The sequence below is a fragment of the Lynx canadensis genome, chromosome B1 (assembly GCF_007474595.2).
Source record: "Lynx canadensis isolate LIC74 chromosome B1, mLynCan4.pri.v2, whole genome shotgun sequence".
Taxonomy (NCBI): Eukaryota; Metazoa; Chordata; class Mammalia; order Carnivora; family Felidae; genus Lynx; species Lynx canadensis.
Window position 1 is genome coordinate 175,903,051 of NC_044306.2, and position 14,163 is coordinate 175,917,213.

The window sequence follows — 14,163 nt, forward strand, 5'->3', positions numbered from 1 at the left end:
ATCCAGTTAATGTCAGGGCATTAGATATACACTAATCCAATATGACTGGTGTCATAAAAAGGGGAACTTTGGGTACAGAAATGTGCATACATGGAGAATGTCACGTGAACATAGAAATGGACACTTTCAAGCCAAGAAGAGAAGCCTGGAACAGATCCTTCCCTCACAGTCCTCAGAAGGAACGAATCTTGCTGACATCTTGATCTTGGACTTTTAGCCTCCAGAGCTATGAGACAATACATTTCTGTTGTTTAAGCCACCTAGTTTGTGGGACTTTATTATGGCAGCCTGGCAGACTAATATAGACATCCCTCTCTGGGCTGGATCCTTACCCCCTCACACACATCCCCCAACTCTTCTCCACAAAATTGCCTTACATGATCGCCCTCAGCCAGAGAATCCCTGCACCCACAGACAAGGATTGACTGATGCAGGGGTGTATACCAGCCTCCTTGGTACTCAGACTCCTGAGCTTCCCGGAGGTACCAGGCTGAGGTAAAACCTCTGCTGAAACCATAGGTTTTCTCAGCTTATTCCCTTGCCTTACTCATTTCTTTCATTCCCTTACAGGGTTCACCTAAGAGTTCTCCCTCAATAAATCAATAAATTCTCATATTAAACTCTGCTTCTGACCCGAGACAACTGTAGATGTAAGATCTTCCATTTTGAAATAAAAGCTATCTTTAGACATATGATTGCCTTCTCTTTATGAGTGTCTGCTCCTCATGAGCCTTAAAACTGTCTAAAACTCTTCTCATAATTAGCTGTCTAGAAAACATGGAAATGAGGAAGGCAAAATAAGGGCACGGAAATAACAAATTCAGTTTACATATACATGCTTATGAGATTAGCATAATATGAACAGTTAATTACTGTCTTCATGGAATTTCATAAATGTGCTGTTTTCAAACTATTTTGGAGTTAAAGGAAATCTCTAAAAATAAATCTAAGTTATGAGTGATTTCCAAAAGCACTTATTAAACTATCATGAATGAAATTATAGATAGCATATTCATATCAATTCTGGTTTGTGTTTTCAGCACACCCTGAAGAACTATTTATATTCCTATATGAGGCATAAAAACCTAATCCTATAATTTCATTTCAGTAAGCATCACTTATAATTCATCAGGATATAATACCGTCAACTTGTATTGTTTACAGGTATTGTATTACCTCTCTAAATGTTCGCGCAATTCAAATGATATCAAGCCACTCTGCATGGTTCTCACTACAACATTCTCAAGCCCAAACCAACCACTGTCTCCACTTCTGAATCCCAGTAATCTCAAAGATTCACAGGCATTGTTCCCAGGTTTCCTTATGGAAGTGCTTTTTGTCCTGTACAATGGTAGGAGAGGAGAAACTGGTAAAATTTGTGTAGCATGAATCTTATTTAATGCATTAATTCTTTCAGTAAGCAAATAATCCAATAACAGTACATTAAATGTATTCTATGTGCCAGTAATTCCTCTATGCACCGGGAACACAAAGATAAGAAACATATAGCCCTTGCTCTACTGAAGAGTACAGTATTATAGTATTACCCAAATATGGGGCAAGGTGATCGGTGTGATAATTAAGGGAATGCGCAAGGTGGTTTAGAAAACAGAAGGAAGGTGCTCAGGGAAGCTTGCAAAGTGAAAATGTTAATATTTGACGTGAACTTTGGAAAATGAGAAGCATTTTATTACTGGCAAGAGAGTTAAGGGGACACCCCCAAAACATTAATAAAGTCACTGGTGAAAACCCAGATGCTTCAGGGGAGCCAAGAGTAGTGGGGGCACCTAACAGGTAAGACCACAGATTCTGGAGCAAGACTTTCTACTTTCAAATCCTGGGTGGATCTGAATCTTATTAACTATATGACCAATGGGCAAGTTATTTGATCTCTCTGTTTCAGTTTCCTTATTTATAGTATGAGAGTAACAATAGTATCTACATCATAGAGTTAAATAGTACCTACATCAATTGAATTAATATTTTTATCCTAATTCCTACAGCAGACATAGCGAATTAGCTTTCTTGCACAGTCCCCCTTCCTTTTCAACCTGCATTTGAATGTACCATGTGATACCTTCCACCAACCAGAGCTGAATTTACTCACAGTAGACCAAGTTTCAACACTCAGCAAATTTTATCTTTTTTCTTCGGAACTTGACTAAGAGGACCAGAGATTATAACTTGTCACTGCTGTCATTTAGCTACGGCACCCTGGGCTATAAAAATAATTAGCACAGAGAGTATTAATAAAGGAAAAAAATAGAGGAGATGCTAAGAGAGAAAAGGAGAGAAATCAAAATGAAAGAATCCATGTAGTCCTAGAGATGGAATAACCTTACAATAAACTCTTTTCTTGAATTCATTTAAATGGATACCTGTTCCTCAGAAAGGAAGAAAAGTCCTTGATACTGAACATCGTAGGGGGGGGGGGCGGGGGGGAAGGTCTAATGATAGTACAAGTCACAAGGGGTAAAAACCATGTTAGCTAGTTACTAAGAATGAAGACCCAAGTGTGAATCCCACATCCTTATTTGTGAATACGATTAGTTATGGCTCTAAAACCACCTTAGTTTTTACAGGTTGAGCTGTCCAATAAGCCATAAATTAGGAACTAAACTTGATTTAAAATGTCTACTCTGAAATTTTTAGATTCTATTGATTCCTTCAGGGAATCAGCCAGTTTAAAATATGGAGAATAGGGGAAGAAATAACATTTAGTTTTTGGCTTTTGGTTTAAAACCACAAATAGAGTAAATTTTATAACACTTGGAAGTTAATTATTTTTTGTGGAGTTTTTAAAAATTTACTTATTTTATTTTGAGAGAGACAGAGACAGCACAAGTGGGTTAGGGTCAGAGAGAAGGAGAGAGACAGAATCCCAAGCAGGCTCTGCTCTATCAGCACAGAGCCCGATGGGGGGAGGGGAGAGCTGATCTCAGGAACCATGAGAAAGCAACAATAGGAAGCCTAACCAACCAACTGAGCCACCCAGGCACGCCAGAAGTTAATAATTTATTAACACAGGAAAATACACTGACACTGAATCCAAAACTCTGGTCATTTACTAGAAAATTACTTAATTAAATGCATGATTGATTTTTTTTTTTTTTTTTTTTTCTGATGACAACTCCTAACTTTTTTCTCCCAATGGTCTGAACATTTCTGGGGACCTACAGGTTCTCAGCAGTAGCGGAACTGAACCCTACTCTCAGGTCCAGGCGGGTCTAAAGCCTGAGGCATATAGTGCATTTGGCATTCATTAACAAAGTTTGCTTTAAAAAAAAAATCCCATTTTTTCTGATTTCTGAGCACGTGATAGGATCGCACTTCCTTTCCCCAGTGGTTGAGTGGGGGCCATATGACTAGTTCTAGTTAATAAACAGTGAATGTCACTTGGAGACCAAGCATTTAATTGCTCGTGTGCATCTACTCAAAGCTTTTTCTTCTGCTACCCATGACAGCAGCCAGAAAGTGGTTGCCTTTCAGCCTGGGTACTGGAGTGAGGATAACCAAGAGACAGCCTGCCTTTGAGGACAACACAGCATGTGTGAGATATGGATTGTTGTCATCAGCCCTGGGTGAATTCAAGTTTTTGTTAGCCTAGCCTACCCTGTAGAGTGCATCTTCCTCCCAGTCCTAGTGATCTGTTCAGTGATGGGTTTGTAACTGATTTAGGGTGAGAATAACTCTCAGGGCCTTTATGCATATCCATGGGGAGCTTCACCTTCTACTGAACTTGGAATAGCAAGATGGAACTGTCTTGCCAGCATGAGGGACAAGCATGTCAAAGAATGGAATTGGCACAGAGGAGGGCAGAAAGAGAAGAGAGAGACTAGGTTCTTTCTGGTTGAAGAAGAATATAAAGATAAATATATCCCCAGACTTTTTGTTTACATGAACCAAAGAATTCCTTTTTCCTTAAAACTTTGGGCTTGCTTTTCTGACACTCAAAATCAAAAGAGTCCTCAATGATATAAAGATCAAATTTAGATTTCATGACATATAACATTGTGTAAGTTTAAGGTGTAAAATGTAACGGTTTATTACATGGATATGTTACAAAATGATTATTACCGTATAGTTAACGCATCCATAATCTCACATTTAGACTTTAGTATGATAATAGATTATACCTCCTCTTGAAATTAAATGATTTGCAAGCATCCTTATCTATCCCAGCTGTTCTTGACAACTCTGCAAATAAACTCTTCCTTTTATATATGCTATTAGCAAACTTTCACATCTCCTATTGTCTAGCAATGGCTAGCATTTGATCACAGTTCACAGAGAATTCTGATGTACTAAGAGTTCCATAAAATATAATCTTCATTAAATAAATTTGTTTATTCAAGAATTACTGATTTTGCCTTTTTCTTGAGGTGAAACTTTTTCCGTACCCAAAATTCCAGGCATTGGGGCAATTATAATTGGCCCATTTCGGGTCAAGTGCTCAATTATAATTAACAAGGACATTAAAAAACATGGAAACTCCCATTGGATCCACATGGATGGAAAGAACACTTTCCAGAATTTGTGGTACAATTTCCAAAAATTAAAGTGGCTGGGTAGACAAAGCAACAGGTGTCCACTCCAAGCTGCCTTTCTCAGGTCTAACAGTGCCCTGGTATGTTGTTCTGAGATAAATGCCTTAATGTCACACCACTGAAAGACACTCAGAAGATTTTTTCCAAGATAAAAAAGATCTATCTGTCAAGGGGGCACCCAGGTGGCTCAGTCAGTTAAGCATTGGACTCTTGATTTCGGCTCAGGTCATGATCTCAAGGCTCGTGAGTTTAAGTCCTGTGTGGGGCTCTGCACTGTCAGCTTATGATTCTCTCTCTTTCTTGTCTCTCTCTGCCCCTCCCCTGCTTGTGCTCCCTCTCTCTTTCAAAATAAATAAACTTTAAAGAAAAGAAGTTATATCCCAAGGTTCTACAAGTAGAAATAGGCATTACTGGAAACTTTTCAAGGATGGTTTCTTTCTTTCTTTCTTTCTTTCTTTCTTTCTTTCTTTCTTTTCTTTCCTCTTTCTTTCTTTCTTTCTTTCTTTTTCTTCCCTTTTTCTTTCTTTCTTTCTCTCTCTCTTTCTTTCTTTCTTTCTTTCTTTCTTTCTTTCTTTCTCTTTTTTTTTTCTTTTTTTTTTCTTTTTTTCTATATCAGTTGTAGGTTCACAGCAAAATTGAGAGGAAGATGCACAGGTTTCCCATTTACCTCCTGTTTCCACATATGCATAGCCTCCTCCATTATCAATATCCCCCATCAAAGTGGTACCTTTGTTACAATTGGTGGACCTACATTGATACATCATGATCACCCAAAGACCATAGTTTATATTAGAGTTAACTTTGTGTTGTACATTATGTAGGTTTGAACAAATGTAGAATGACATGTAGCCATCATAATAGCATCATACAAAGTATTTTCACCACTATAAAAACCCTCTATATTCTGCCTATTTGTCCCTCCTTCACTCCAATGTCTGGCAACCACTGACGTTTTTACTGTCTTCATAGTTTTGCCTTTTCCAGAATGTTATACAGTATATATCATACAGTAGGTAGCCTTTTCAGATTGTTTTCTTTCACTTGGCAATATGCATTTAAGATTCCTCCATGTATTTTTGGTCTGATAGCTCATTTCTTTTTGGCACTGAGTAATTTTCTATTGTACGGATGTTATTTATCCATTCTTGACATCTTGATTGCTTCCAAGTTTTGACAGTTGAGAATAGATCTTATATGACATCCATATGCAGGTGTTTGTGTGGACATGTTTTCAACTCCTTTCAATAAATATCAAGAAGTGCTATTGCTGGATAGTATGATAAGAGTATGTTTAGTTTTGTAAGAAACCACAAGTTTCCCAAAATAGCTGTACCATTTTGCATTCCCACAAACAATGAATAAGAATTCCTGCTTCTTCACATCCTCACCAGCATTTAAGGTTGTAAGTGTTCTGGATTTTGGCCATCCTAATAGATGTGTATTTGTATGATTTTTGTTTTAATTTGCATCTCAGTGATGACATATGCTGTGGAGCATCTTTTCAGATTCTTATTTGCCAATCATACACCTTCTTTGCTAAGGTGTCTGTTAAGGTCTTTGGCCCATTTTTTAATCAAGTTTTTTTGTTTCTTATTGTTAAGTTTTAAGAGTTCTTTGTGTATTTTGGATAACATCTCTTTATCAGATGTACCTTTTGTAAATATTTTCTCCTACTCTGGGGCTCATCTTCTTATTCTCTTAATATTCTCTTTCCCAGAGCAGAAGCTTTTAATTTCATGAAGTCCAGCATATCAATTATTTCTAACGTGGATTGTGCCTTTAGTGTTGTATCTAAAAGTCATTGCCATACACTAGGTCATCTAGATTTTCACCTATTAGGTGCAATTAGGTGAAAACACCTTCTAGGAGTTTTGTAGCTTTTCATTTTACATTTATGCCTATAATCCAATTTGGGTTAATTTGTGAAAGGCATAAGTGTTGTCTGCATTTTTTTTTAATGTGGACCTCTATTTGTTCCAGCACTATTTGTTGAAAAGACTGTCTTTATTGCATTGCATTGCCTTTTCTTCTTTGTCAAAAATCCGTTGACTATATTTATGTAGATCTATTTCTGGGCTCTCTATTCTGTTCCACTGGTCTATTTGCCCATTCTTTCACCAATACTACACTGTTGATACTGTGGTTCTGTAGTAAGTCTTGAAGTCACATAGTGTCAGTCTTCCAATTCTGTTCTTCTGTGATGGTTTCTTTTTGATTTCTTAAGTTATGTGGTAGTTTTACCAACGTGTTCATTTTATTATCATGCCATATGATGCATATATTTTACAGATATTGTCATATAAGACTCACATATTACATTTAAACATAATAATCTTAAAACCAATGACAATATGTAGAAAGAGTATTTTTCATGAGCAAAAATATTTACCCATCTGACTCTCTAAAGTATTTCTTATATAATATGGAATAAGTTTTTATGTAACAAATTAATTTCACCTTTCACTACTGTAAAGAAATCTTTTCTGGTTCATAATTAAACGACTCTCATCTTTTCCCCAGAAACCATTCAGACATAGAGGAATGTAATGTAATAAAGACCGCTAATTCTTCATATTTATTTTTTTTTTTAAATAGAACTTTTTCTTTTTTTTTTTTTTTTCAACGTTTATTTATTTCTGGGACAGAGAGAGACAGAGCATGAACGGGGGAGGGGCAGAGAGAGAGGGAGACACAGAATCAGAAACAGGCTCCAGGCTCCGAGCCATCAGCCCAGAGCCTGACGCGGGGCTCGAACTCACGGACCGCGAGATCGTGACCTGGCTGAAGTCGGACGCTTAACCGACTGCGCCACCCAGGCGCCCCTAATTCTTCATATTTAGACCATGTTTTGGCCTCACCTAGTTTTCACCATTTTTTTATTTTATGAAGCATGGAGTGCTTCACTGTGTTCCTATTTCCACAGAAAATGTTCAACTGTTTTCACCCTTTGATGTGAGAATGTTAGTATATGTGCTGCCAAAGCAAGCACATGAAAGAATGTTAAGTAAATAGTTGACACAGGTTCTCATTTTATTGTTTAATGCTCCACTGGATAGAGAAATGCATCCACCATATCTAGCGCTAATAGCAACAGCATAGTATAAAATACTAATCCAGTGTTGTTACAAAGCATAGGATTACTAATACTATTTACATTTCCATAAATTTCTTCATTAATTTATTTAACTCACACAACTTTTTTTTTAACACCTACAATGTTATACTTATGCTGAGTGATGATAAATGGAAAGGAGAATGATACTACAGTAGGACATAGGATGTGCACAAAGAATGTGGCTGACGCCAAGAGAGGAAAAATCAATCCCTCCTAGAGATCTTAGAATGTCTTGACAGATACGGACACAGTTAAGCTACTACTTACAGAATAAACCAGAGTTCTTCACCTAAACATGACGGAAAAAGAATTTTCTAGCAGAAAGACCATACACTAGAGCAAAGAGATGGAGAAAAAAAAAGAAATTAGTACTTTGGCCAACTGAATTGATGACAAATGGCCATCTTCCCACTACACAGGAATGCTGGACAAAATCTCTGTCTCTCTCTCTGTCTCTGTCTCTGTCTTTCTCTCTCTCTCTCTCTCTCTCTCTCACACACACACACACACACACACACACAGGAAAGTAGAAGAACTCAAAAGCTGGAAAAAAAAATCCCTTAGATCGGAAACAAACAAACAAACACACTTCAAAAAGTTGGAATTCTCTTCTCTCCCCACAGAACATGACCAACTGGTTCTATGGAAGCTCCCACCCTCATCAGTCTCCTCCACACACACACCCTGCCCCACTAACTGTGCATACACACCAGGTGAATGGGGGCTGGAGCTTAATATATTATCGGGTACATCAGATACAGCCTCTAGCTATTAGCTGGAACTAACTCAGTCATAAAACTGGAATCCCAAAAGGGCAGCACTGGCCATAAAATGAGAAACAATAAAAACAACCCAAATCTCTTTGAATATTGGCTCAAGAAAGCAACAAACACACAAAGCTGCTCTGGCAGGAGGGAGGGGGAAAAGAAAAGTTGATCTAAAAATCATAATCAATACTTGGAAATGAATTTCTAAGGACGGAATTAGCATATAGACAAGGTACTAGATTACACCAGGCTAATAGATAATCTTAAACATCATGCTAATAGGTAGGTGATAGAATAATCTCAATAAAACTGTAAAATGAGTATGTTTACAATGATTAAGGGGGTAACGAAAGAAATAGAAAGCATAGTGAAAAAACAGAGCATCTTAGAACAAAAGATTTTTAAAATATATCGATATCTTTTTTTTCTTTTTTTAGAAATGAGAGTTACAATGATTGAAATGAACAGTTGAAACTACTGATTTAAAAAAAAAAAAAAACAGTAAAAATGTAAGGGTGCCTGGTTGGCTCAGTCAGTTTGAGAGGCCTGAGAAAATTAAAACTTAAAAGCTTAAGTTACAGGAAACTGAAACTTAACCAAGCTTAACCAGCTTGTTCCGCTTCTGTACAATTGCTTGGCGCGCCCATGTATTCCTGATCAATCATAGTTGCCTGGCACAACCGTGTATTTCTGATCAACCATTGTTACTTGGCACATCCGTGTATTTCTGATCAATCATAGTTGCCTGACACAACCGTATATTCTTGATCAACCATTGTTACTTGGCACATCCGTGTACTTCTGATCAATCATAGTTGCCTGGCACAACCGTATATTCTTGATCAACCATTGTTACTTGGCACATCCGTGTATTTCTGATCAATCATTGTTGCTTGGCACATCTGTGTATTCCTGATTTCCCCATGACTTGTTTGTACCTGTCTATAAAAGGGGTGTAAAAACTTCTCAGGACCTCTCGTCGTCACCGGCAACGAGTGCGCGGAGGTCCAGGTTCGAACCTGCAATAAATGACCCTTGCTGCTTAGCTTTGACTCTGGACTCTGGTGGTTCGTTTTTGGGGGTCCCTTAGACTCTGGGCATTTCAAGTTGAGTGTCTGACTCTTGAGTTTGGCTCAGGTCATGATCCCAGGATCTCTCTTTCTCTCTTAAAATTCTCTCTCTCTCTCTCTATCTCTCTCTCTCTCCCATTGCCCCTCTCTCCCCCCCCCTTTCTCTCTCTACTCCTCTCTCCCACTTGCTCTCTCTCTCTCTGAAAAAAATAAAAAAGAAAACCTAATTTACTTTAATAAATAAATAAATAATAGCAAAATATAAAAAAGGTAAAATATATGAGGAAATCATCTCAAATACAGCATAGAAGCTTTTAAAAATATTAAAGGTTTGTGTAAGATGAACAACAGTATAAATTATGTTTACTCCATTTATATTTGTTTAATATAACTGATGATTTTATTTATATCATCTTTTCTCTTTAATATCACCATGCTGTTTTCTTGTTTTCCTTCTGTTATCCTTTTGCCATATAAACTTTTCCTTTTTACTTTTTGCTTTGTACTTTTATGAATGAGATTGAGGCAAGACTGATTTTATTCCTTTTTACTTAGTCTGCTTCTGCTAAACAGATTGTTAAAGAATTATGTTTTATTTAAATGTGCATTTCAAATCTTCCATGTTATGCCTAAGTATGGGTTTGTTTGTTTTTGTTTTTTTTTTTCATAAATTGTGTCTAGTAATCAATCAGCACTTTCTAAGTCAAGGCTTTAATCAACGTCAGAAAATCAAATTCAACTATGCCTTTGATTATTGCTTCTTTTATGGTTGTTTTGGTTGCTCCTTTGATGATACCTGTAATTATTAGGTGACATCACTTCAAATGACTCCTTATCAAACACTGGTCCCTTTTCATCTCTGCTTGTTATCTTTGTATCTTATCCTGTTGTCCTCTTGTCTTTTTCTAGTCTATCCTGATGGCTTTCTGTTTCTCAGAAATTTTGCTTACTGGATCATACTACACTTACAAAACAGATTTCTAAAATACTCTGCAGGTAACTGTGATTCTCATTATTCAAGTTACTGTGAAATGTCAGAATGATGCTCTCTTTCTTTATTTCCATAGTATGTTCTTTGGTGTTTTTATTCCGCTTTTCAAATCTTTTTGATTAATGTTACAATTTTTTCCTTAGGAAATCAGGTAGGATTTTGTATTTTTTCCCTTAATCTTGAATGAATATTTGTCCACTCGCTTTGGTAGCCACTTGAATCTCTTTCTCAGATCTGGAAAGCAGATCCATGTGTATAATTTATAAATCAATTTTCAGTGTCTAATCGTTTTCCCTGAGTATAATTTATCTGGAGTACCACTGTGTAATCTTCTACCTGAAAAAAACTGGATTTCAAATGTTTCGAATCAATTAAGTGTATGAAAATGTGCCACCCTCAGCATGATTTCTACTGGGGCTCCTCTCGCCTCTGCTCTTATCTCTATACCTGTAGGAATTTCACTTTTGACAATGCAGTATGCTGCTTCCAATTTCTCTTTGCATTCTGCTCTGTCATTTCTGAGGCATGTGCAAATATAGCAAAAGAGGGGCAAAGGAACACTGATCTAATCAGATCCAAAAATGGTATCTGTGTGTTACAGGGATAAATTTCTATTTCTCAGACTAGGGGATTAGACCATCAGGGACAAGCTAATTATTTTTCTATCATATTTATTGCAAATGGAGCTGCTTTGTTTTATGATGGAAAATACATATCAGTCACAAATTATTTTTATTAATCCTTTGCCATCCACCCTCTATATATAGTAGAAATACTAGGTTCCAGCAACAGGTTACTGGTAAGAATTCATTCTTAGGATTAAGTTCTTATCTTTAAAACTATATATGGGGGCACCTGGGTGGCTCATTCGGTTAAGCATCCAACTTCAGCTCACTTCATAACCTCATGGTAAATGAGTTCGAGCCCCACATTGGACTCTGTGCCGACAGCTTAGAGTCTGGAGCCTGCTTTGGATTCTGTGTCTCCCTCTCTTTCTGCCCCCTCCCCCACTCATGCTCTGTCTCTCTCTGTCTCTCAAAAATGAATAAATGTTTAAAAAATTAATAAAAACAAATAAAAAATATATATGTATCTCAGGGGATATTTAAAATAGCATGTCTTTAATCTATTAGACTGGTACATTTTAAATTTGAAGCTTCAGGATATTTCTGGTTTTAAAACTTACTTTACATTGGTACACAGGAACATGGATTAACTAAACTGCCATTTGGAAGATTATATATCTATATCTATATAGATATAAATGAATGGATGGATGGATGGATGGTTGGATAGATAGATAGACAGACAGACAGACAGACAGATAGATAGATAAATAGATCTCCATCCCAAGTAGCAAAAGTATATATAACTGGATCATGTCTATATTTTTATGTTCTCTCACTTAATCTAACACAAGGGAAAGTTTAATTTCCTCTCCCAGCCTCAACCTAATATTCTACTATTGCCCTAAATTGCAAACATTGTGGGAAAGGACAAATAATCCACATCTCAATTTCCAGCCTTGCAGTTTCAAACTTAATAAAGGATGGCTACATAGAGTCATAAATAAATCTAGAGACATGTAAGGGTGTCCAAGATTGTGTCACTTGGTAGGTATAGTGACTTATACACGTTATTAATATCACTGAGTCTCAGTCTTCTCACCAATAAAATGGAGATAAAGTGGGGTGGGGGAAACTGGATAAGACCATATACACAGGAAACCTGGTACACAGTAGATTCTCAATTAATAGTAGATAGTATTTCAATTAAGTCTCTGAAGTTGTTTCTCCCTCTTCGTTTTTCAAAGAAAAAAAAAATATTTCCTTCAGAAGTGAAGAACAGAAACATTCCCTTCTACATTTTTCATTAGAAAAGAAAAAAGAAGCATTAAATGAAAGAACAGGAATTAAGATCGGGATTATTCTGTGTAACCTATTTGTTGTTAGCATTTCATCTCCAATGTCATTTCTGAAATAGGTTAGCATTTCATTTCCAATGTCATTTCTGACAAGTAACTCAATATGTATATTTGTCTCATTGGTGGGGATTTTGCGTAATCACAAAAATTAAGGGATTATCCACCTGTATTCCACCGATATGGCGAATACAAACTCAAATTTAATTTTGTTTTAGAAAAGTTCAGGTTAATCTTTTTCCTACATTAAGAGCACACTATTAAATATAGAAGTTAAAATCACTGTACCACTTCTTTATAATTAACCATGTCATAATTTCTTTGAAAGCAAAGATTAATTTTACCTCTTGTGTGTCTACCCTACCACATAGCATACATTTGGGCCTTTTGTGGGTCTAAAATCATTACCTTTCATGGGTCTACAATATTTTATATCTATGGTAAAATGTTGCATGATATTTCAATAATGATTTTTAAATATATGACATCAAATTACATTTTTAAATTATTTACATTTCTTTGTTTATCATCAACTCAGAGATACAAGGATTTAGCTCACCGGTTGAGGTACAGTGGTATGATCCTTTTTGTGGTGGCACTAGCCATTCTTTTATGATCTATCTCAGATGCAAGATTTTTTTTATCAGGGTGTGGAGAACAAGGTAGGAATACAGTGACTGGCTTCTGGAAAGGATGTACCAAAGGGTGCTTCATGTGGATCAGCGGGCTTGTTGATATCACCGGGTAGGAAGTATCTTGCTGTGTTTTTAAATATGCCACCAAAGATGGGTCAACTGGTTGGACCTAAGTAAGGAAAAAAATGCATATATTCCTATATTTTGATAGCAAAAGATGCAAAGTATCAGCACATTTCTAAGCCAATTTTCTGAAAATTTGACAGAATCCAGTTTTATATATTTCTCTATGTGTTGTTGACTGGAAGCAACACTGAATTAATTTATTAAAAAACACAGCATTTGGCCCGCCTTTTACAAAGTCTTTCTGAATTTAGATTCCTTGTCCAATGTTATAAATAACTGAGAAATACTCATTGTAGGCAACAAAATGACCTAGAAAACAAAATAGACATTTTACGTAATTTCTAATTAGAACTGTTGTTAGATCAACAAGAAACTAGAAACTAGAAAAAGAAGACTATATTTGTTTCCTCTCACACAAGAGTGCTAATAAAAATAGCTAGCATAATTCTAAAATTTCAAAGTTTATGGAAAATACTTATGAATACATAGTTCATAATATGGGTTTTTCCCCTAATTTTTCTTCTTCGTTAACCACTTACAATAACTGAGAGAAACAGGAGAACATGAGGGGAGAGTCTAGACTGGAAGGACAGAAAATATTGAGAAAGTGTGTCTTCTAAAATGTGCACTGATGCTCTATCATATCTTGTGTATACTTTGCAAATGGTGTTTGTATATATTAAATCCTCATTCCCGAAAAGGGATGTTTTATAATTAAATATAACCAAATACTCATAATCATAAATATTTAAATTGGTTAGCCTCTTTTTTTGCCATCCTCTCAGATGCAAATGTTGAATCATATGAATGTTCCAAATTCTGGCATCAATTCTATCATAGATACTCAACATATGTTTTTGTTAATAAATATCAAGACACACACACACACACAGCTAAGAAAGCTTTCAAATAAAGCAGGGATGTACTTTGGAATGAGATTCATTATGCTCCAAATCCTCACTTTATCACTGATAACACTGTATGTTCGGTC

The 14,163-nt window shown here is 36.2% G+C and overlaps 1 protein-coding gene across 2 annotated transcripts in view; it reads right to left on the reverse strand.

Moving 5' to 3' along the window:
• DTHD1 (death domain containing 1) overlaps positions 1–14,163 on the reverse strand; it is a 73,361-nt gene that overhangs the window by 47,105 nt on the left and 12,093 nt on the right. For both annotated transcript variants that reach the window (XM_030314062.1, XM_032593008.1), the window contains 2 exons: positions 12,971–13,215; positions 1,177–1,341 (listed from right to left, as the gene is read on the reverse strand). In XM_030314062.1, the coding sequence (XP_030169922.1) occupies positions 1,177–1,341; positions 12,971–13,215 (410 nt within the window). The remainder of the gene's footprint in view (positions 1–1,176; positions 1,342–12,970; positions 13,216–14,163) is intronic.